The 25,817-nt window shown below is 41.4% G+C and overlaps 1 protein-coding gene and 1 non-coding gene across 4 annotated transcripts in view; one reads left to right on the plus strand and one right to left on the minus strand.

Annotated features, from left to right (window-relative positions):
• Positions 1–25,817, minus strand: part of sema4f (sema domain, immunoglobulin domain (Ig), transmembrane domain (TM) and short cytoplasmic domain, (semaphorin) 4F) — a 105,446-nt gene that overhangs the window by 33,538 nt on the left and 46,091 nt on the right. For 2 of the 3 annotated variants that reach the window (XM_042401198.1, XM_042401196.1), the window contains one exon: positions 18,707–19,547. In XM_042401198.1, coding sequence (XP_042257132.1) covers positions 18,707–18,797 — 91 coding nt within the window. In that variant the 5' untranslated portion in view covers positions 18,798–19,547. Of the gene's footprint in view, positions 1–18,706; positions 19,857–25,817 lie in introns of those variants that run through there. The other variant, XM_042401199.1, reaches the window with a different exon arrangement.
• Positions 24,294–24,365, plus strand: trnaa-cgc. The gene has a single exon. It is a non-coding gene; the product is annotated as a tRNA-Ala (tRNA).

A 25,817-nucleotide genomic window follows, 5' to 3' on the forward strand; every position in this document is an offset into this window, starting at 1 on the left:
GAGCAGAAACACACACACAAGGAAATATGTGCACATGCTTTCCAATACATATACAGACTGTGTACTGAGTGCATGTCTCTCTATCTCTCACACACACACACACACACACACACAGAGCAGTGTAATCATATTGACATGGATAACCCCAGCGTCCACTGCACGTTTAACTGATGTTGACCTTCCGAACAAAGACAGCAGATCTTTTAATGCTTTTAATTCCCTTTCATGTCACATTAAATAAAAAAGAATTCATCCCTCGTGTCACTTTGATCTTCCTCTAAGGAAAAAAGGTAGTTTCTTGAACTGCTATCTCTCTTCTTCTGCCCTCCCCACAGTGTGACTTTCCCCTCAGCCACCTCTCTCTGTCATGAGCCGGCTCCATCCACTGTGTAAGCCAGCAGGGGTGGTCGCTCTCATCTAATAAGCCCCTGTCACACAGATTAATGCCCGCTGATGATAAATAACCCCCGGAACGGGTCGAACCAACTGTCTGCTTGATTAAACCCAAAGGGAGAGGCATAGCAGGTCACACAGCAAGAGAGGGAGAGAGGCAGACATTGAAGGCAAAAAAAAAAAAATCTTTTCATCTCTCCTCCTCTCAGGCTGCCATCGGTCCACAGGACATGACAGCTCTTCTTGACTTCCTGCCCTTGTTTCTCCTCTCTTCCCATCTACTCTCATTTTCTCCCGGTGATAAGAAATTGTCCTCTTATAGCCTCTCTGTCTCGCTCCTTTCTTTTTCCTCCCACTCTATTCCAACCTTAATTTTCATCTCCTGAAAAAGAGCTCAAACTATTCTTTTTTATCTCGTCCTGTTTTCCTGTCCTCTTTCCAGAGTTTGGCAGAAATCTTTGGCAGGATCAGACCTCACTCTTTTCATCTCTCATCCTCTACTCCTGGCAACACCTCACCTCATCTTTTTCACAGCACCTCATACTCCCAAACGCAATTATATTTAATACTGAGTTCTTCTAATGATACTTCTCACTTCTCTCCTCATATTGTACATTCCAGGGCACGGGAATATCTTGTAATTTAAGAGCAGAGTCAAACCAATGCTGGATTTTTCAGGCCGATACCAAGAGTGATTATTTGTTTAAATAGGCTGATAAAGTTATCAGAGTGGGACATTTTTAGTGGTGGAAATTAACAAAGTACATTTACTTAAGTACTGTGCAGTATTGAGGTACTTGTATTTCCATTTTATGCTACTTTATACTTCTATTCCACTAAATTTCAGAAAGAAATATTGCACTTTTCACTCCACTACAGTACATTTCTCTCACAGCTACAGTTACTAATTACTTTGCAGATTATGATTTGACGTAATCATTTTATAGAATATGATGCCATATTAAAGGACAAACTATCCAGCAGTACAGTATATAAAGTAGTTCAAATTAAACCTTACAGTACCTTGACCAGCTGCAACATTAAAACACTGTTTTTACATAAGTAAAGGATCTGAATACTTCTTACACTGGATATTTTACTTGTAAAACATAAAATTGACTATTTAATAGAAAAACTTATTTCTTTCTAAATTACTTAAAATATACAACTTTGGCATTTCTGAACTTAAATTTTGGTTTCTTATTGGTCAACATATACTCACAGATATATGATGTATCTGTAATAAGCTAAAATTGGATCAATATAATGTATCTGTCATGCACTAATGAAGACCTTAACAAATTTAAAAAAAACTATAAAAGTGGTTAAGAGAAAAGCTTCTTTTCAGCAGTGACAATAAGAGGGAAACAGCTATTTTAATCTGCTCTACCCCCTGCCTTCGTAATCACTAAAAGGCATCAAATCCTCTTGTTCGCTGCAGTGGCTCCACCACCCAAACCATCATCTGGCAGGTCTGATGTTTTTTTGTGTGTGTGTGTGTGTGTGTTTGTGTATCACACACTTTAATAACACAAAACCACGTACTGACAAATACTACACATGCAAACGATGAGTGAACAAAAACAAAACCATTGGAATTCAGTTGGAACAGCACCGCCCTGTTAGATCTGTGTGTTTACACATCGCAACACACGTATGCACACACACACACACACACACACACACACACACACACACACACACACACACGTGGTTGCACCTGTATGTGGGGACACACCTGAGCACAGGGAGGAGCTTAAGAACAATAACAGAAAGAAGCTGAACAGAGCTGAGAGAGAGACAAAGTGTTCATTTACAAGAGAAAAACAAGATGGAGGGAATGAATAGGAACTTATTTCTCCTGCCCGCCGGTGTGCGTGTGCACGCGCGTTCGTGTGTGTGTACATATGAGTGTGTATATACATGAGCAGCCGGTGTGTGTATGCGAGGGTGAATTTGGTCAGTTTGCTCCCAGCAGAGCAAGATTAATGACCCTTAGCTCATTCCTGGCAAATGCTCAGATCTGTGTCTGTGTCTGTGTCTGTGTGTGTGTACACGTTTTTCTATCCTTATTGGGACCAATAGTCCTCATGGGGACCAAAGCCTGATCCTAATGCGGCAAAATGTCATGTCAATGCTTAAGGTTACGCGTAAGGTGTGAATCGAGGTTAGGTTAAGATTAAAGTTAGGCAGGAATTGGTTGGAGTGGAGAATTGGAGTGTAGTTGACCTAACAAGGGAAGCTTTGTCTCTGTTATGGCTTTCAGCTGCACCTCAACTTGCAGAGCAGCTTGCATGTACGAACCTATTCAATCATTTACGTTGTATTTTGCATCTTGAAAGAGAAATACATTATGTCAGTTTCAAGCTGAGATTTAAGCTGAATTTCTATTTGAGTCCGTCTAAAATTAAAACACGGCTCTGGCCGGCAGCTTCCTCTCTAGTCTACTGGCCTAAGTTATTTTCATAACATTAGCAGTGCATGTTATTTGACATCTTTATCAGTGGTTGATAGCCGCACAGCCAATATAAGAGCACTGACTGCTTCACAATGGTTTGGTTGGCCTGCTGACAAGCCATCAGCTAACACACACACCCACCCTCACACACATACAGATAAGCAAAGGCACAAAGACAGACCAAAAACAGTGAAAAAACTTGCATTATGCTGTGTGTACATCATACATGAACACAAATATGTCTCATACTGGTTAAATCTATAGTGTGGGCTCATTCATGTATCCTTCACATGGGCTCTTCGTATTCTACGTCAGAACCCAACAGCATGCATCATACAGCACGCACGACTCTCATGAAGGTACGCACACACACAAAACACACACTTCAGCACATAGTTCAAGCTTGTCTAAAGCGATCCACTAGAATAATAGACGATAATAAGGTTAGACGTGAATAATTGACTAATCCATTAGCTCTCTTTCGCTTACTCCCCACAATATCTCTCCTTACCATCGGTCCACATTTTCTTCCCTCCTTTAGCTCTCAGTCTCCTTTTTATTTTAGTAAAACATTGCAATATTGAATTATGAGCGTTGTTAAGTGTTGTTAAACTGGCACAGAATATTGCAGATTAACTTCTCTGGCTGTCTGTTTACACTTTAACCGCTGCAGAGGAAGTGACTCTTTTTTTCCAGTTAGTTTTGTTATTTCAAGCGAATCAATCGTAAGCACAACATGAGCGGTTAGTGGTTATCTTTTTATTTTTTGAAATGACATCAACGGTGTCAACGAACCACAGGAGTCTCTGCTCAGGAAGAGGTTGCTTTAGATAGACAGTTATTTACAGACAGCATGAGAATACTGTTGTAGTTCAAAAATTGAGTAATAACACCTTGAATTTAACTTTAAAGGAAACCTGGACAGGAGCTTTAAAATATATAACGATACTTTATCCTTAACATTATAGTTAGATACCGTATGACAACTCTCTCTCACTCGCTCTGTTTCCATGTCTGTCTTGAGGGCGTCTCTGTTTGAACTACAACAAAGATGACATGCAAACTCACTGTCCATACATAATGCAAACCAGTCAGGCTGACTAAACTAAACTAACATATGTTCAACATGACATGGAGTATGAATATCAAAGAAACAGAACCGGCAAACGGCTGCAACAATTACTCGATTAATTGATTAGCTGCAGTATTTTACTTCTAAATGAATGAACTAAGAAGAAAATTCTCAAATTCTCTGGTTTAATTACTTAAATATGAATATTTTCTGTTTTCTTCAGTCCTCTATGATAGTAAACTGAATATCTTTGGTTTGTTGGCTTTGGGAAACACTTATGAAAAAATTTCACCATTACATTTCTGAACAACTAATCGATTAATTGAGAAAATAGTGGACAGATTAATCAACAAGATATAAGATTACAAACTGAAATATCAATGGTCAAAACGGAGTCAGTAAGCCAAACAGCAGGTAGCTGAACTTTGGCTCACTTTCTCAATATTTTAGGAAAACCCACTTTAGTTCACTATCCCAGCCCAAACACTAACCTCAGTTACTGTCCTAATACATTATTAAGAAGACTAACCTTGGCTTCCTTTTTTTAAAACTTTAAAAATTTAAAAAGGAGTGCTTTAACTTTCTGTGCTGATACTTAGACTGCGAACGATCACCTCTATCTCAATGTGTGTAACATGCACCAGCGTAAGAACTCATTTGTCTGTTACACCCTTGTTCGCCCTTCAGTTGATATGTTGTATGTTGTATTTCTCTGTCCACGATAAAAAGGTGTTGTAAATGATAGTTATAGTGGTTGTTAATGGAGCTGTGCCTTTAAAACTAAATGAGCGCAGCACTTTGTACGTCCCACTCCTCACCTTCAACTGTCATCACCACCACAAGTGCGTCAGTGTATTTTGTGTGTAAAAAAAAAAAAAAAAAAAAAAAGGCTCCAGGGCAGGATTGGAGTCAGCTGATGTTGCACTGTACTTGACTCCACAAACATACACCCATATGCTTGAATGCACACACATGGGAATATATTGAAAAGACAGGAAAAAGACATACATGCTATTTTTTCTCATGGTGTCATTACTCGGTGCGGGCAGGCAGACTGTGAGAAAAAAAGAGATGAGAAACACTGAACCTTTCCCTTCAGTAGTCTCACATATTATCCCATAAAGATTTTCACAAGTTTGAGAGCAAAAAATATTTGTTTCCAAATCTTTGTTTAGGTTTGAATATGTAAGTCTTTGGCTGTTATGAGCACATAAAACAATTTAATAGCCTGTAAAATGAATCGTTTTTCCACATTATCCCTCAGTTAAGCTGTTTTCCGCTCTTTTTTCATATCTACATTGTTCAGTTCACAGAGCAGGACTGATCTCCACTGACTGACACGCTGGCCTCCACAAATGAACTCTCTCTGTTGAAACAAATGACTGCTGCAGTGTTAGAAACTTTGATAAGTAATCATCAACACTGAAAACCTAGGGCAAATAGCAGAAGCAGCCTTATCATATCTGAGCGACTCGACCAGCCTAACGGCTCTGCATACTGGTGTGTATTTTTCAAATGTGTGTAACTAGGGCACCTGACTAAGGCTGACTTCCTATTCAAACACTTACAAACCCCCCTCCCCACAACCCCCCCGACCCCACGCACACTTCCTCTGGTCATAAACACTTCCATACACACACACAGTAGATCCTGCCAGCAAATACCAGGATGTGTGCGGGTGCTTGTGTGAGAATAAAACACGCATGGACGCGCTCAGACAATCACAAGTGATATGTAAACACTCTGCTGGTGTTTCTTCAAGTAGCCACATACCAAATGTATAATATCATCAACTCACAAGCAGGCCTTGAATGAAACTTATTATCAAAGTCATTCACATTAAGTTACAAACTGCAAGCTTATTAGCTGATGTCACACCCCTAAATTCCCTCCTAAGCACACACGCACACACATATGCAAACATATGTTTAGGGAGGATAAGTCCAAATCACCTCTTAGTGTTTAAAGCATTAAGTCCTTCCTTTAAATTCCCTGTTAGTGCGATAGCCAAGCTGTACAGCAGGACACACACACACAAACAGTCCCATTAACAGATTACTATCCATTCAATACCCTGTTAATTTAATAGCTGTCGGCAATCATTTACTAAATTCAATTTTGACTTGAAGCATGTTTGAGCAAGCATCAAATTCATTTGACTGTACATGCAAATTGCCTCCACACAGTATTTCAGCAGTGATGTAATGGCAACAGGTGAGCTCAGGACAGGAACGGGAAGTATTTGCTAATATAGATGGATAGGCATGATATTTTCATCTTGTTTTTTTTTTTTTAATTTATTAATTATTTAGACTAAAAAATGTCAGAAAATAGCAAAACAAATGTCCACTTAAGTTTTCCAGAGCTCTTAAAATTGTTTATTCTTTAGTCTTCAAAACTAGCTTTTTAAACAGTAGAGTAATCAAGGGTCTGTTAAAGGGGACATATCATGCTTTATGTGATTTTCTGTTGTTTTTATATTGTTATAATGTCGGATGTCTAAGTTAATTATGGTCAAAGGTCCAAAACTTGAGGTGAACTGTAAAAATGCTTCCTGAAAGTCAAAACCAGAGCTTCAGTCTGCTCTGAATGATGTGTTTGCAAAGTTACCTCTAATTCCTCCTCGTGATGATGTCAGATTATTTGTGCATGCCCACAACCAAACAGCTGTCCGTTAAGTAGCCCTTGTTGCTATGGTTGTTCCTATGGGTTGTTCACGTCCAATCACATGTTTTGGATTAGAATGGGGCTCGAACATGCACAGATGTATTTGAGAAGCTTCCATTTCAAGTAGAGAAAAAAAGAGTTAAATAGGCTGGCCAATCAGAACAAAGTGGGCTCATTGGGAGGCGGGCCTTAAAGAGACAGGAGCTAAAACGACCTGTTTCAGACAGAGGCTGAACTGAGGGGCTGCATAAAGAGCCAGTATAACGTTTTATTTAACTGTAAATCATGCAAAGATATTCCAGTAGAGCCCCAGAATATAAATATAGACATGATGATACATCCCCTTTAAAAAGTCCATTCATTCATACAAACTATAATATCGGGTTTATCATTTCTCATATAGAATAAAATGTAGAAGTCTATTTCTGTTTGCTTGCTTGAGTTCATTATCCACACACTGCACTGTATATGTATATGTACACGTTTCTGCATTGCCCCCATTGCAACATATCAGGCAGCACAGATATTAATCTAATCTGAACTGCCGGGATCTCATTTCCATTCAGTCCCGTGTGGACAAGAGGGTCGTTATATAAAAGCACTTACGCTGATGAGATCGCCCAAGATACTGGATGCTGTGATGTCATGATGCCATCTGACTGACTGCACACTCTGCGGTATGATGTCACATGGGAAACTTTTGATTGAAACTTTTAATTATGATTAGATAAATGTCCTGCAGTTTCATCATGGAACTGTTTCATGTTGTTTCTCATATCAAGAGGCCTATACAATAAATATACTATATACGTTTTTATCCTCACCTGTCTTTCTCTACAGTACCTTGGATGCCATTTATCTTCAGTCCCAGAACCCAACAAGTGCTTTGTTCTCTGTCGTTTTTTTTTAATCAGCGTCTGTCCTCGCTTTGATCTGCACTCTCTATCCATAAAGCTACATGAAAAACAAAGACTTAATATGTTCTTACTGTGATGCCACCAACTCTGTCTGTGAAGCTCCTGTGTAGTGCTTTGTAATGTCGACATGCTTTCTAGATCAGTGTGATAATGCTTTTAGGAGGCTTTTCCAGCCTCGGTGATGTTACACACACACATACTCACACACACATACACACACACACACACACACACATACTCACACAATCACACATTTTAGACACCCTGTCTTCTATTGTAATGTTAAGCTAAAAGATGAAAGTATGGTGTCTGTCTGGCACTAAAGACTCTCTCTTTCTCTATCTATTCCCCCTGGACGCGCACACACATACACACACACACTCCCACAAAATACACATACAGACTCAGCAGACACCTCAATTATGATAATGTGGATCAGCATTAATGTATCCTTACAGCACGGCTGGCTTTCAGCAGTGTTTGTGTGTGTGTGTGTGTGTGTGTGTGTGTGTGTATGTGTGTGTCCCAGACAGCCGGTGAGGAGGGGCAACTACTGTATCTCATTTAACACAGGTTACTCCCTCCAGAAAAAGCAAAATGCCGAGGCCTTAGCATCTCTACCTTCATGCGCAGCACACACATGAAAATAAACACAAATAAACAAACAGACATGTACACACAAGTTTCTTATAAGCGCAACAAAGGGAAATATGGACAGAAAGATGGGAAGCTTTAAGACAATGCTGGAGCCCGTGTCTGCTGAGAGAAAAATCCTGTTAGACAAAGAGAGGGACAAAATGAGAACAGGAGACAGAAATAAACAAAGAAAAAGCACACAGGCAACAGAGAAATAAACTGTACTGTGTGTTTTTCTGTCTGTGTGTCAGCCCTAGAGCTGCAACGATTAGTCCATTAATCGCTAACTACTTTGGTCATTGATTAATCTTTTTTTTTTTTTTAAGAACATTTTCGAATTCTCTACTTCCAGCTTCTCAAATGTGAATATTTTCTGGTTTCTTTACTCTTCTATGATAGTAAACTAAATATCTTTGCGTTATGATTCTTGGTCGGGACAATTTGAGGATGTCATCTTAGGCTTTGGGAAATAGTGATCAACATTTTTTCACCATTTTATGGACCAAACAACTAATCTACAGATTAATTGATAATGAAAATAATCATTAGTTGCAGCCCTAGTCAGCCTGTTTTAATAGTCCAGATTGCCTCGAATTTGGATATAAGTCAAGTCAAGTCAATTTGACTTGATTTATGTCAGATTACATAATCTAAACGATGTGAAACATTCCAAATGCATTGTAATTCACAGACCAAGAACATGCAGCAGTGCTGTAGGGCTAATAATATATTTTCATTGTTGATTAAATCTTTTCTTGATTCAATAAATTTTAGGCTTATTACATTACAGAAAATTGTGAAAAAAATGCCCAACAACATTTCTTAAAGCCTTTTTTTGACTGACCAGCAGTCCAAAATCCAAAGAAGTTCAGTTTATGAACACATAAGACAAAGAAAAGTAGCAAATTCTCACCTTTAGGAGGAACTGTGGCCGTGTTTGGCTGTTTTCTTTAATAATTACCTTTGTGATTAATTGATTATCAAAGTAGTTGCAGATTCCAGCTCTACAGTGCAGTCACTCACTCAAAGGTATAATCTGAATAACCAAACTATTCAGAAAACATTTACAAAGTGAGTCAAAAGTGCACTCAACGAACCGATGCACCAGTGACACCAACAGCAGCAACCCTCCACTTATAGCCTGTATGCAGAGCAAGAAGCATCATCAACAGTATTTGAGAAAACTTCTTTCAGTCGGTTCTCAACAACCGCCGCTCTTGAAAAGGTGTCTCCCCCTCTCTCATCTCCTCCACAGCTCTTTCATCACATCCAGGCTGTTCCTCTCCTTCTCGTCTCTCCTTCTTCCTCCCCTCTCCTCCCTCCTCCTCCCGCCTCCTTCCTCCTCGCCCAGACTCCCGCCCTCCCTGTAATTACCACCTCAGACTCCAATTAAAAGAAACCACAATAAAGAAAGCAGAAGAGGGTAGACCGAGGGGCGGTAAGGGGAAGAGAGAAGGGACCGCGGGAGAGAGACAGAGGGGGGAATTTAATGAGAGGTTTGTACACACACACACACACACACACACACACACACATAAAACATACACTCCAAAACTGGTTGCACATGCAGATAATGCAACATTTTAAAATTTAAAACTTTAAAAGTTAATTTACATGTGTTCATGTGTGTGAGTGAGTGAGTGAGTGAGTGAGGGGGACTGCTGACAGTTTTTCCTTTGTGTTAGCCCCTGCCTGTTTCCTGCCATTAATGTTCCCAATGTTGCTCTGCTTTCCTTACCAGCACACACACACACACACACACACACACACACATGCACACTGACACACAAACTAAATTGAACAGAAGGTCAATATGTAGAAAGAGGATGATAGAAAACAAGAGAGGGAGAACTGGCGGAAAACAAGTCAGAGAGAGAGAAAACAACACAGTCGATGTGTGCTTTTTAAAATTGACCAATGCGTGCACACACTCACACACACGCACACACACACACATACACAAAATATTGCCAGAGAAACTCTCTCCACAGCGGAAGACACTAACGATCAATAAACACAAAGTAGGAACAGCAGGGTGGCCCTTACTGTCAAGCTGTTATAGTGTGTGTGTGTGTGTGTGTGTGTGTGTGTGTGTGTGTGTGTGTGTGTGTGCATATAAGGAAGAAATGGGCCTCATGGTTGTGTGCCAACCAAGACTGCCAAAAGACACACACAAAAAAGAGTGAGAGAGAAGGAGTGTAGAGAGGTGGTTTGATTTACTATGCTGCCAAAGAGAGAACGAGCTCTATACACTGAGAGGAAATAGATATCAGGGTTCATTATAGTACACACACACACACACACACACACACACACACACACACACACACACACACACACACACACACACACACACACACACACACTCACACACACACAGTAGCTTCACACGTCTTATCAGTTTATCCTTTCTTTTTACAATATCCATTACTCAGCTTCTCTTTGAAGACTACTAGTGAGTGTGTGTGTGTCCGTGTCTGTGTGTGTGTGCCAGACAGGAGTCGCTATACTGATTTTTAAGACCAGGTCTGTTACCTTGATCATAGCAGGAGAGGTAACTTGCTCTGCTTGACACACCAAACCTGTGGTGTGTGTGTGTGTGTGCGTTTGTGTGTGTACGAACACACACTTTCTTTCTCAGCTTGCGCTTCATTGAACTGTAAATGAACTAATTGCCATCTACGCTGCATTTCTATTTTCTCTGGAACCGGTTGAACCACATGTCATGTTTACAACCGTAAACCAGCTGTACCTGATGGTCCAGTTCTGATGAAAGGTACAATGTCAGAGAAAAGAGTGTTTAATTACCTGGGTGTCCCTTATATCTACTTTATTATCACCTGACTAATAGCATCTATAAATATATGGAGGGTGGAACAAATAATTTATATCAAGGAATCTTAAAATAGCACGTAACTAATGAAGCAAGAGTAAACAGAGTTAGTTGTATTTGCTTGCACTGCATACACACTGAATTCAGACATGGCTGGATTAACCTGCTATGGGGGCCCGAGGCCAAAATGAGTTGCTAGGCCCCTTTTACCTCCCTGTTGTCCCTGCTCCCTGTGTGCAGCTTTCAGTGCTACCTGCCTCCAGATTTGCTATATACAGCATACTGCACAAAACTGAAATAATTAAGGGTTTAAAACTTGATACAGGGGCCCTCTTGAAGACGAGGTTTTCAATATCAGATGATAAAAAAGGACCCACTTTAACACCCTTGTCATGTTTGATGATATAGTGGTTTAGTGTTGCATATTCCCGAACACATTTACAATTAAATTAGCGCAAACTAATAGACACACAGTTAAGCCTGGAGCTTTCAGTGCCTGATTAGTTTCAACTATTTCATTTGTGTATGACACGCTGCAGCGCGACACATGTGTTGGCATAACCCCGGCACATCTATATTAATGATGTTATAATTGAATTCAACAAGCTTTTATGTCTATATTTTTCCCCTGAAGTGAAAGTTAAAGGTAATGAGTATTGGACATTGCCACGGTTACGCCACTGTACATGTTCACTGGTAAAAAAAACTATTTTTGCAGTTTTGAGTTTGCAGTGAATTTATCAGTGCTGTAAGAAAGCAGCAAAGTTGAAACTTGCGAGGCATTTCGCTCAGCGCTGGAACTCAGTAGTCTGCACACGGTGGCTTCTTGCAGCTTCCAACTGTCACTGAGAAGAAAAAAATGGCATCCGGCACAAATCTGGAATAAGCTGACTGCTCGCTACCGCCGGTGCAGTGCTGATGTGAGGAGTTTCACCACAAAATGATGAAGTGTCCAACATCTAAACAATGCAACACCTGCATCTGACACAAACAGTGAGACAACAACATGCAGCTTTGTTCATGTGGTTTTATATTTGATCTTGGCTGCTGCAGGCAGTATAGCATTCTACTCAGGAGATGAGAGAGAGAGAGATGTGTGTGTGGGTATGTAGGGGGGGTGAGGAGGAGGGGAGTTGTCCTTCCTTCCCTCCCACACTCCTCCCTTGCCCTAGTGCTGACACAGGTTCTGTAGAAAGAGCAAGACACAAAAACACACTCACTCAAAGCCATAGCCTTAAATGTAAACAATTCACCTTACAATCTCAATCACCTTAGTTTATATATTGATTTCATTGGATCGATCAACATCAATAATCATGTTATTTATGCAGCATGTAAAGTTTAGTGACAAAAGGTGACTTAAAAATAAGAAAAACACAAAAATTGTGTGTGAAACAGATGTAAAGATGGGTAAATAGATGGAAGGTGCCCTCGCATTCCACACACACACACACACACAAAGAAAGGCCAGCAGACGACAGACAGACTGACAGACTGACTAATCGACTGATGACTTTTGTTGATTCCAGACTTTCAATCAGCCACCAATTCTCAAAAGGACTGACTCATTGTGACTGCAGATGTGTGACTGTGTGTGTGAGTTTGTGTGTGTGTGTGTGTGTGTGTGTGTGTGTGTGTGTGTGTGTGTGTGTGTGTGTGTGTGTGTGTGTGCGTGACCTCCAAGATGGTAACAGGTTAAGTGGATGCTGTCAGTGCCTCAACATGAACAAGGTGACCCAGCGTGACCTCTGACCTTGTCTTAAGACTATCAGTTCCTGTCAGTCTGGTTGGTTTTGTCCTGTCCAGACGGATCAATCGCACCTTTTTTCTCTCCGTCACATTTCATCAATAAGTAACAGTTTCTGTCCTTTTCCCCCAAAGCTTATCCGGTCCAATTTTAATTTTCCTACTTTCTCACTCCTTTCCGTTTTAATTTCACCCTCTCCTCTCTCCCTTTTCATCTATTTCACCCTCCTTCTCTAAAAATGTAACCATGTTCAAATGCCATTAACTACATTCTCTCTGTCCCTCCTTGTTCTCCTTTACTTCACCTTGTGCTGGTGAACCATAAGATCAATACTGATTAATATGACTGATGATTGGCCCCAGACACATTCTGCATTATTGAACAGCGTGGCCTCCCAGACAGGAAATAGTCCTCCAACTCATTCAAGATTTCATTGCGTGAAATAAAAGTTTAAATCCATAATGCCTCCGGGATTGTCTAAATTTGATTAAAATACTAAAAAGGCTGCGCTTAACTTGAAATTAAATAGAACAAGGAGTAGAAAAAAAAACTACAGCTTAAGTGTACCCTTCTGTGTCTAAATGATGAAAACTGTTCTCTATGAATTATAATTGGTTTCAACTTGCTTTCTATCAGATGGGATTTTCACGCAACAGAGGGCTAAAGAGGAGAGTGATGAGGGGAGAAAGGAGGGATGAATTCCAATGAGTTCATGATATATGCTTGAGCCGGGCACCGCAATCATTTCTACTTTCACACTCACATGCCCTCTCCGCTAAACCCTTCAAGACTTTAAATCAGGAATACTCAGCAGACTTTAGAAAAGTCTATCTCACGTCATGACACGGCACATTTTGCAAGATTTTTATGCACGCGGGAGTGAGAACGCAGCTGGAAGGGGCGAGGAATGGAGGAGGAAAAGAACAAGGATGGAGAACAATTCCTCTAACTCAACCTACAATGTCAGTGTACCATAGCACTGACCTTTGAGCGTTTTGTGTTTAAACTGCACACAAGTTGGGGAACAGATAAACAGATGCAGAATTAGGACTGAGCGGGAGAAAAAAAAAAAAAAAAGCCACCAAAGAATCCCAATCATGAAAACGTGCTGGGAATGCTTGCGTAGACTGTGTGTGTGTGTGAGTGTGCGTGGCCTTTGACATCTGACTCGGATTGACCTTTACAATGACAAGCTCCAGTCACAGGAGTGCCTGTGTGGGCTGACCGTTCGCAAACAACGTGGGAGAGTTGCACGAACAACTATGTACGTGTTTACCGCTAATGTAATTCTCAGAATCAGAGACAATGTCAGCGCTTCATAGAGAACGCATTATGAGCGAAACGCGAGTGAGAAGCTAATGAACTTTGCTGACGAATGCAAGGAGGAGGGAGATTTTCTGTAGGTGGCTGATGACGGTTGGGAATTTGCTCCTCTCATCCTTCTTTCATTCATGTTCTCATTTCCTCTTTTTCACATTTAACTCTCTGTTACTATTCTTTCTCTATTGCTAAGCCTTCACATGAGTTTGCTATCGGCAAAAAAACCTGCTAACACTTTGTTTTAACTTTAGTTTGAGGTTTAGCTTTAGCTTAGTCTCCTTTTCTCTGACGCTTTGTTTAGTGAAAAAGAGAGAAAGGAGGATTTGGAAGATAACACATGAAGGATAATAGAAGGAAAGAAAACAGGGGATTTGGAAAAATAGGAAAAAAAAGAAGATGTAGCAACAGAAAGAGATGCTAAGTTTAAAGTCAGTTACTAACCGACAAGCATTGGTGGAAACTTTCAAACCAATTGAGGTATTCTTGAGAGAGTCTTATAGAGATAAAGATAGGAGGGCAGGTTTTAAAATGCCACATCTTTCCGTTATGCACTCAAGCTACAGACAGCAGAGAGCTGCAGCTTATCAGACAAAAATGAAGGAAGTGCTAAAAGCATTTCTGATGCTTCTTTCCATTCCCATGGTACCACTCAACCCCACTAGCGCCTATCAGCTACACTTAAGAAAGAGAGGGATGTGGGTTGGGAAGGAATGACAGAGAAAGAGAGAAAGAGAGAGAGAGAGAACGGGATGCAGGGATGAGAGAGAGGAAAGACTGTTCTCTTGTCTTTGCATAACCAAGTCGTATTCCCTGGTGGGAGACAACAATGCAGCCTCCACACGAACACATAATCTAGTGTAGTCCGCATGTATTCTCAGAAGCACGGCCCGCTTCAGACAGTTTAATGTGGTTACACTCTTATTGCTATAATCCCCAGGCCTTTCTCTGATATGAAAACATTGCAATGATGAGGGTTTTGCACATCATGACCCGACCGCTGACCGACAAAGTAAAAGTCCCCTTGTCAACAAACCAACAAGAGGAGCAACCAAAGAACTTTACCTGAACTGAGGAGATCAGATTTGAGTGCTTACTTTTTCCACACTAATCTCATTCAGTATGAAGCAGCAGTTTTACCTGGCAAGTAAAATACACAGACTAGACTATTGTAATGAAACTTACAGTATTTCTCAGTCTGCCTTGAATAGTCTTTTTTTTTTTTTTTTTACAAGGAACCACCATCCACTCCCACACAAACACATACTTCAAGGCTAGCCAAGTGCAAATGTTGGCACAAAAACAGAAAACTACAATAGAGCAATGAACGTTCCATCACTGAAAGCTAGTGGAGCGATAAATGTTTGAATAGAGATTCTGTTAAGCTCTTGTTGACTGCAAACAAAGAAAAAGTATAGTTTTGGTGAGCAGGCAGGCGGGCTGATCTGTTAACCAAGCAGGTGGTATTGTAGATGGACACTGGGTGGCCTTAAGAGCAACATGGTGCTCATTACGCTCATATACCTGCATTGTTTCTGACTTATCAAATTAGACATAGGTCCGCCCTCCCTCACTGTAAACGGATCCTGATCCGTGCAGTCGCTGCACCGCTGGGAGCCAGGCCCTCCCTTGTGTGCCGACACCCTAATGAGTTTCATGTGAGGAGCATTAAAACGGCTGCTAGACCACTGAAACTGACTGGCAGAGGGGCCACACTGTTCCCCTCACTACAGACACACACACAGAAACACAACGTAAAACCAACTAGAGTTTTGTTTAATACTTAAACACGGACATTATTTCCATTTCTGTAGACATTATATATTATAAAAACACTCATATAGCATCTTTAATAAACCACACCTTTAGATTAAACCTTTATGTGCAGTTGCTTTAGATGATCTCTTCTGTTTTAATATCTTTAAAGCTACTTATTAGAGAAGAGCAGTTTTATTTTGCAGCTCTAAATACATAAATGTACTTTATATAACTTATATGTTTTGGCTTTTTTTTTGCCAAATGTTGTATCGTTCGTAAAAGCACAATCATGACCGACTTAATAGGTTTGTTTGTAATTTCTTTAAATTAAAATCCTGCACTCTGATGGTAACTTCATTATGCAGTGTGTAATTTCAGCCGAGCAGTTTTATGACTTTCCCCCAAACACTTAACCAGAGAGCTGGAACAATTCCACATCAGTCTAATTGGCCGATCCACCATCTTACAAGCACAACAGATACAGATGTATCATAATATCAATGACGCAGTGAGACACGGACATCTTTCTGATGCAAGACGGATAGACAATATGGACCATAAGGTATATGGTACCAAACATAAAATAAGAAAATGTCTATAGCCACACTGGCAGCCAATTACACACCAGGAAATAAACTTCATGAACATTTGAACTTCTGGTGGTGCTAAATGAAAAGATGATGGGAATCACTTAAGCTATTAGAATTCATCCTCAGGAGACCATGAATGTCTGCCAGAGTCTTTTAGATGAGCTACAACTGAAAGCAGTGTGCATTAGCTTCAATGCTGCGCAGGTTGTCGCTTACTGTACATAGAAACCAAGCTTAACACACACAGACATAAACACACAAACACACATCACCTGACTACTTCTTCATAACAATAACAATGCCTTACATAAGAGGCTCTCCTCAGTAATCATAACACGCATGCAAACACAGAAGCACGCACACACGTAGACACACACCCTGGTGAGGATGGCAACTATTTTTAACGACTGGATGGAAATGTCCTTGTGACTTCCTGTAAAATACTTTAAGTTTCATGCATGTTTGCACACAGCGGGCAACACCTGTGTATCTAATTTGATAAACACTATAACGGAGAGACGATGCTACAGTAATAACAAAATATTGATGCATTTCTCTGTGGGGCATCGTATTTGAGTGTCTTCCGCTCTGTCTCACTCTGATTGCTGTTTGGCACTCGCTCCAACTGTACTAGTTGTGGGTCCGTCGTGCCACAGGCCACGGTTGCATAATGACACACGGAGACAGGCGGCTAACTTACAGACACTTCATTCATTCAGAGGATCAGCCTGATTCAGCAGCAAGAAGAAACTGCCTGAAGAACTCAGATGTAGGCTGATCACATATTTGAAGTGCAAAGGGTTAAAGCAGAGTGGACCAAAGCCTGTTAATACCATCAGGTGACCGGCTGGAGTACAGGCTAATGGACACACGGTGACGCAACCTTTAAATCTTTTCCTCCTCGCTGCATCTGGGTGTAAACAACATCACATGGTAGAGAGAGAGTCAGGGAGGACTAAGAGAAAATCATCAGACATAATAATGAAAAGGAAATGAAAGAAGGAAGAAAATGCAGGAGGAAAAAACAATAAGGTCAAATACACAAAAACAAACTGCAGTTATTATTCTGCATACAAAGAGAATACATTTAAAACATGCACAAACGGAGATACACAAACACTCACGCACATCACAATCCAATCTCCAAAGGGTCATAAAATAGCTCTGTATGACTATTGCTCCATAAGCTTCTTATTATTTTGTTGTGATAGATGTCTCTTCTCATTTTATGCTCTCCATTTCAGCAGTCTGTCAGTTTCCAGAAAACAGGAAAGCTGGCGAGTCTGTGCCGATGACCCCGTCGGTCACAACACAAAGAGGCAGCCTGTTAGAGAGCTGCGCTTGTCTTTCACTCACTTCGCCCCTTCCACATCTGTCTCTGGCTCGCTCTTTGCTCACCTCATCACTTTCTTACTCAACATATAGAGACACAAACAAAAATGCAATCACATAGAAGTCGTGGCATCGCATAATGGTCGTGAATAACATGATGCACACAGCCACTTTCCAAGAAAGCAATGGCAAGTTTGGGTGGCAGGATCAGTTCAGAGACCCATCCTTCGCATCTATCATTCAGGCTCTTGCACCCACTCTGCTGAAGTGTCCCCTAAACAAGATGCTGAATCACTGCCGTCTTACAAAGCCGCTGACCTCTGCCCTCTCTCTAGAGGAGAGCAAAGGAAAAGACAAATTCCCTGCAGGCATCAATCCCTCCTGACTGAACTGTCCCTTTAAATTTGAAAGCCAGCTACGTGTTTGGATGAAGTAGCCCGGTCCTTCTGCCCAGTCTGTGCACTTGTTGTTGGCCTTAAGCAGAACAAGTCTGGCACCTGCTTGCTTCGCCAGCATCACCATTTATCAAAGCCACAATAAAGGCAGAAGGCAGCGATTTGGCACCGCGCCCCGAGCGCGTAAAGCAGCATTGGAGAGCAGAGGTCGACTCAAATGCAGGTTTAACTTTGGATAAAACGGTGGTTTGCTCTCAACACTGCCAAAGCTTACCAGACATCATTTTAGGGATACTCTTTAGGTTGTGCATATGGTTAAATTGTATGAGACAACACTGCAAACTATGTTGAAGTTGCTCTAGTCTCATGTACCTCGCGAGGTTGTTTTGGGTGCCCGTTTTATCATCATCATCATTTTCTTTGCCAAAAGACACTGAAGAGACGCAAAAAACAGCCGATCAAACGGAGAGAAGTTCTTTCAATAGAGAAAAATATCGGCTTTTTTATCACATTAGCTTTAATCATGACTATTAATCACCAATATTGTCGTCATGAGTTTTTGTTGTCCTCTACCATGCTGGGTGTACTCACCTCCCAGTCCGCTCAGAGTCGCTGCCCGGCAGACTCCGGAGAGCAGACAGCACACCGAGAGCAGGATCCACATCGCACCGCCAGGAGTCATCCTGATTCGACTCCTGTCCTGGTCCGGGAGAGAGGTGGAGGTCCGCCCGATCTAGATTTCAACACCAAAGTCCACGCGTGGTTTCAGCTGCGACGCATCCTGATCTCGATCCGCTTCTCTGAGTTCTCTCAAAAATGCGCAGGGCTCGGTCCAAGATAAGGACAAAAAAAATAATAAGTTGGGGGTGATTACTTCTGAATGCAACAATGCTTGTTAAAATATTTTATTCTGTTTTGCTATCACAGGTTACTCTTTTCCCGGAGCTACAGCCTGCACAAAGCGCGCAGAAATGCAAGCATCCGCTCAGTGCAAATGACGGTTTTATTAGGCTACCCACTAAAGAAAAGCGACACAGTGAGAAGCAGAAAATAAATTATTCTACTAATATTTGTGGTGTATTGCAGTCACAAACTGTGTGTCAAAGTAATCCAAAGTAGCGTCTTCTCGTGCAGGAATAATGTCCGGTGTCCTGGGCTATAATAAGCTGAAGCCTCGCTCTTATCCCCGGTCCCCGGTGTCGCCAAGCCTGTCCCGCTGCTGGAAAACAAACCTCCGCTCGCCTTATGCTTCAAATTCTTTGAGGAAATTGAAACAAGAAAAAGACGTTCAAGTCCGTGAATAAAAAAACAAAATCCCGCAGCGCGCGCTGTGTCGGTGAGGCTCGAGCGCACGAACGGGTGCTCAGTGGTATGGAGGCTGGTGGCGGTTTCCAGGATCGCTGAGTAGAAGCCAAAGCTCTCGCGCCCCGCCCTATGGAAAAGGCAGAGAGGGGACACAACAGGTAGAGGATGATGTCAGACCGACAGGTGCAGTCCTGGCATATGTGTGCTTGAACATATTGACTTTGACTAATTTTCTTCAGAAGCGCAATAAATATCCAACTTCCGCAGAAATTTGTTTGGAAGGTTCTGTAGAATTAAGATTTTATTACATTTGTGGGAATACCATCAGGGATTAATCATTGTTTGAAAATAAGATAAAAGCTTTTAGTGGTGAGAGTGAAACCAGTCATTACAATATTCATTTTTGGAGTGTACTGACTACATTTGTGAAACTACAAACTGTGGATTATATGTGTAATAGAACTAGACTGGTAAGTAGACTTATTGCTAATATAGTATATTGTTTTGGTGTATTTTCAACTATAAAATGTTCTGTACTAAATCCACTCTCGTCAGGCTGTAATGTGTAATAAAAGCTGATTTGTTCACTTACTTCTGAATAGGATCAGTCTGATTCTGAGTCTGATCAAATGCTTTACACAAGGTTTCCCAACACTGAACTGAATGACCCTTCATTTATCACTATTGTTGAAATATTTTAACCCAAGTCCATGTGAGAGGGAAAGGGCACATTATTTGTCCATTAAATGTCCATTTAAAGAATGCACATTTGAGAAGCAGTTTTAACTGCTCCTGGGGTCTGCGGTTTCTTAATCCACCTATCAATCATCTGACATCACGGGGGAGGTGGAGCCTTTTAAGATTAAACAGTAGTTGTGAGGTCAATGGTCTGCAGGCTTTAACCACTCTAATAATCCACAGAGAGGTTGTTTTCTGCAACAATAAACTGCAGCTTCTTCACTCTGGAAGTTGCACAAGTATGTGTTGTAATTTTAATATTTTTTGATTAATCATGCAGCAGGCATGACTGCAATACTGAAAACATATACACTCTCTTTTTCCCGCTCTGTCTCTTTCTCCCAGGAGGAGAACAGTATGGCTAGCGATGCTGACGGACCGATTTCACGGGGCGGGGGTGCAGACATGTACCCCGACTCAGGGGACAAAAGGGAGGGGTCACAGAGGAGCCCGGATTAAAGGATTTGGTAGACGAAGAGAGGGAAGGAGGAGGAGAACTGGGGTCAGAGGTGAGGGAGCGTCCATAAAGAAAAGCCAAAAGGAGCTAAGAAGTGAACGGCGCCGTCTCTAATCGAGCCTGATTAAGCTCACGCTGTGCGCGTCTCATCTTTACGCTGCCAGTGACTTTTAAATGACTCGACATTGCTGAGTGTCACAATGAATGTCTTCATCGGTGACAGTTGCAGCGACCGTTGAGGCTGAGGGCACTTTAGGAAACCCCACCCTGCCTTTCACCCGTGACTTTTGGGTGGTTAGTATATTCATCACTGTCAGCGTGGAGGTCCAGATCCATGTGTGGGTCACTGTTTAAACTGATTGCAGTGCATCTGGGATGAAGCAAATGAAGAGAGCGATAGTGCTTAGATTCAGAGATAACAAATGCTGTATGTAGAAAACAGTTCAATTCCTGCATACGAGCTTCACTGCTGCCCCCTTTTGGACAGGTAAAGCAAGTGCTAAAAAATGATAACCGATAATCCAGACTCTTCTTTACATATTTCACAAAAAATATACACAGTGTATGGGTGGGTTCTTCCAGATATCAGTAAACAAGGTGGTGAGATAAGCAGACAAAGAGAGCAGCACAGGCACAGTCAGAATGATTGAAGCCTTCAAACCAGTCTGCACACATTGGTTCAAATTGAAGCACAAATTTGCATAAATTGGGTGTACAGATTGGCATAAATTAGCCAGGAGCACCAACCAGAGAGGAGTATGGCCTTAAAGGGATTGCCACGGCTGCTTATCTGTCCCCGCACATTAATATTCAGACCCTGATGTAAGGAAGCTGCAATCCGTGACCCTGCACTCCTTTGGCTAATGTGTGTGTGTCCGTGTGCATGCCTGTTTATGCACTGTCACAAGTCTGTAAATGTGTCTTTGTGTGTGTACAGTATTGTATGTGTGCGCACGCTTGCGTGTACATGTGTACACATATTTGTACAAATTTTTGAGCGTATGTGTGTCAGCCGAGACCAGACGCCGGGTTAGGCCAATGGTTTTTTTTTTATGTGTGTATTTGTGTCTGCATGAGCATGTATATGTGTGTGTGACTAATGGTTCAGGACCACTGGTTGAGCTGGAGGGATTGTTATGGGTGAAGAGGATGACGGAAAGGAAAATCAGACAGAGAGAAAAGATGGAGAGAGACAGACAAGTCGCCTCCTCCAGCAAATGTAATTATATGGCTCGGAATCACAGAGTGAGCTGCTGCTTGATCAGCTTTAGGCCAGGCAAACACACACACACACACACACACACACACGACCTTGTCCATGGACATCAGGACAGACGGAGGAGCGGTGACTTTGTTCGAAAAGATGAATGTAAGGCGTGTTAGGGAGTAATCTTTCATTCAGTCTAGCAACACGGTGACCGATCTATTTGCTGGGTTAGTTAGTAAAGCATGCAGTCATGGTTTTTAATTCTGTTCCACCACTTATTCAGTAATAGCATGTGTTTAAAGTGTGTGTGTGTGTGTGTGTGTGTAAGAGAGAGAGAGAGAGAGGGATTGGAGGGGGGTGTGGGGGTCACAAAAGGCTGGGGACTTCTGCCCCTGAGGAGCAAACGGGCCACATGCGCACACACACATACACACACACACACACACACACAGAAACACTCATTTACTTAACAGCTTTCATTTCCCTAATTAAACGCCAGACCAAGATATAGTGCTGCCTGAGTTTCTGTCTTCCTATCTCTCTCTCTCTCTCTTTCTTTTTGCCCCCTCCAACCTCTCTCACCCCCAGGTCCCTGTCTCCCATTACACTTTCCACCTCTCATGCTGCACCTGCGCACATTTTCCCCGCCCTCCCTCTGTCTGAATTTATCAATCAAGCTGTCAATCTAAGGGCATACATAAAAACACAGGGTAGAAATCTAGTGCTGAATGTAAGCATTTCTCCCAGAATGCCTGACTAAAACAGATTACAAGACGAGCGTGGGGACAATCCCCACCCTGTGTGATATCCCCCGCTGGTGGTTGTATCACAGCTGTTGCCAACTGATTTACCCCCCATCCCTCACCTCTGCTGAGGAGGAAATGGAACAAACGGCCCAAAACCTTTTCCACTAATCCCTCAACAATGGATTCTGCTGTTTTATTGAGGACAGAGATGGAGGGGACTCAGGCAGTGGGTTTGAACTGTTTTACTAAGCCCAGGTAAGCCTGGAGAATTGGATCAACGCTCAAGTTCAAGCATTTAATTAGCTTCATTCCACCCAAATGATCCATGAAGGCATGTACTTTTGTCCAGGTTACACATAATACACTGAAATATTAACCTGCCACCAGAGAGTTGGAAAACTGAACAATGTGTGATATCGCAAAGTGGATGATAAGCAGATAAATCTGCGAATTGGTCATATTTACTTCATTTGTGTAACCAATAAATGGAGAGGGATTCAACTATTCCTGCACAGAAAGGTGATGCTATTAACACCACCTCCACTCCTTTTTTAATAAAGGCTGAATTATAAAACTACATTTTACAGACACAGGGGGATGTAGCTCAGTTTTAGAGCGCTTGCTTTGCATATATGAGGTCTTGAGTTAAATCCACAGCCTCTCCACCTCTTATCCACAATGGAGCAAAGCACTGGTCCTTCCAGTTTGGCTGATGGTCTCCCTTGGATCTCTGAATATTAAAAGAAACACAATATTTGAAGATGCTTTACGTAAAGGCTTTCATTAAACACCTCCTTCCACTACCTCAAGAGGAATACAGAGAGATATAACCAAAAGGAGGAGCTCCTCTAGCATATAAAATGACAACTTTAAATCTACAATGCTTTTTGGCAGCAATAGCCTTCAACAGGCTTAGTTTTTTCCCGGTTGTCCTCCAACTGAATTTTTCATTTACCAGATGCACAGTGGCTTTATGAATGTGTATACAGTAAATAAAACAGAAGAATGCTGTATAATATCATTTTATCTTTATTTTTAACCCATGCTATCTGCATGGCTCTTGGTATGGCAATGTCAGTCACCAGGTTAGTCAGTCCACTACTTTGGTCCAGGCTGAAATATCTCAACAACCATTGGATGGATTGACGTTGGTGATCCCCTGACTTTTCCTCTAGTGCTACCAGTGTGTTAAAGTTTTTACTTATCCAGCAATATATTTCACCATCTACTGGTTGGATTAGCACACAGTTTTGTACGGAGGTTCATTGTTCCCTGACAATGAATCCTGATGACTTTGTTGATCCCTTCACTTTTTTTCTAGCGCCACCATGAGGTTGACATTGGTAGTTTCAATGTCTTGACAGCTAGTGGTTGGATTGCCATGAAATTTTGGTTACACATTGCTGTTGTTGTTGTTGCCCTTGTTCATCCATTCATGTTCTTTGCTGGAGGTCATTGCACCCGCCAAGAAATAGACACGGCACATAACATCTAACTCTTGGCAAAAAAGCGTTTCCCAAAATTCCAAACTATTCCTTTAAAAACCATGAACAATCTAAACAATGAAAGATTTGACACAGTAATTTATAAGCAGATGAATCAGTGGATCTATCATATTACCCAACTTATTTTTTAATGATTAGTAATCAATACAGGGACATTGATGCTGCCCCTCCTGCTTCTTCAGATAAAGTCAGAATTAGAAAACAAAGCCAGTTCACAAGAGGGGATGTAGCTCAGTGGTAGAGCGCATGCTTCGCATGTATGAGGTCCTGGGTTCAATCCCCAGCATCTCCACTTCTTATCAATGGATAAGGACTGGAGTAAAGCAGGAATCCTATCCAGATGGGTAATAATGTCCTCCTTTGGGTCACACAACATACTACATGTACTATCCAAGTGTCTCTAATGAAAACAAATCTGAACCTTAAGAGTCCAGTTTGCCAGCTCTTGCAAAGAAAATGATAAATCCATCTTTTGTTATGGATGCAGAAGCTTTCATCAGGCTTAGTTGTCCCTCAGTTGTTCTCCAACTCCAACTGATTTTTAGCGATAGACACGCTGTAGCACTGAATACAGCAAATGCAAGACAAGAGTCATGTGTAATGTCATTTTATCTTACACTTTACTCAGCTGTCCACCTCTTTCTTTCCCACTCCTCTAATTTGTCCTCACAAACCCTTTCTTTAAGAAAATCAGAAAACAGGGGAAATGAAAATGAAGAGAAGATGAAGAGTGTGCAGGAAAAACAAATATCAACAATAGTTACGATAGTGAGAAATAGCAATAATATCTCCAAAATGCATTTTCCTCAACAGTAAGACCAGGAAGAATTTGAAATCATTGCTGTTTTTTTACCTCCATGCAGAAATGAGATGACTGTTCACTTCATGGTGCTCCCATGAGTCCTTTCATTCTGTAATACAGGTGTGTCACATGAATGTCATATTAGATGTAACATAATTAAAAGCTACCAAAAAATCCCTCATATGAGCCTGTGGTTTTAAATCCACGATGAATAAATTCGCAAATTGCAGCATTAAACTGTCAACTTGTTTCAATGTGACATGAACACAAGATCCAATCCATAGACCACCACAGCCAAAGAAACAAAGCAAATGTCCTCAAGTCATTTAGCAGCAGTGCAGCATAGATGCATGTTGGGAGACTTAAACTCCACCTGCTGAGGTGTTGCAACACAATGCTTGGCAGAGGAAACAAAGTCTTCTTGCGTCATCACATAGAGTATGTTTGGTATGCTTTGTGTTTTGTAATATTTTTCTGCAGTAACCTACATTAGTGTTCTCTAGGGGGCGTCCTATATGAGATTCGAGCACTCACACATATGTTTCTCTGTGATTCCGTTTGTTACTCCGCGGGAGTGCTGAGGTCAAAAGGCTACTCATTTCTGTGAGGTTTAACAGTCTGGTCATTTGCCACAACTGGCCCAATGGAAGAGAGACAGCTAACACTAGGTAGACCGTTTCTTGTCTATAAACGCACCGCACTAAATGTGCAGAAAGCGTTGAAATAATGAATGTCTTGTTAGAATCAGTGCAAGTTCATTAGCAACACTAGCAAACTAGGCTAGCTTCCACTTTCCGACAATATCACAAGTCATCCCAATTGTTGAATGTTTTAAAGGGACATCGCAAATCATTAACAACTGATAACCAAGTGAGGAAATTTCAAATTTCAGCTCGACTTCAACACAAGTGTCTAATATTGAGCACATGTTTGCAGGCATGA

The sequence above is a fragment of the Thunnus maccoyii genome, chromosome 22, assembly GCF_910596095.1.
Source record: "Thunnus maccoyii chromosome 22, fThuMac1.1, whole genome shotgun sequence".
NCBI classification, from domain to species: domain Eukaryota; kingdom Metazoa; phylum Chordata; class Actinopteri; order Scombriformes; family Scombridae; genus Thunnus; species Thunnus maccoyii.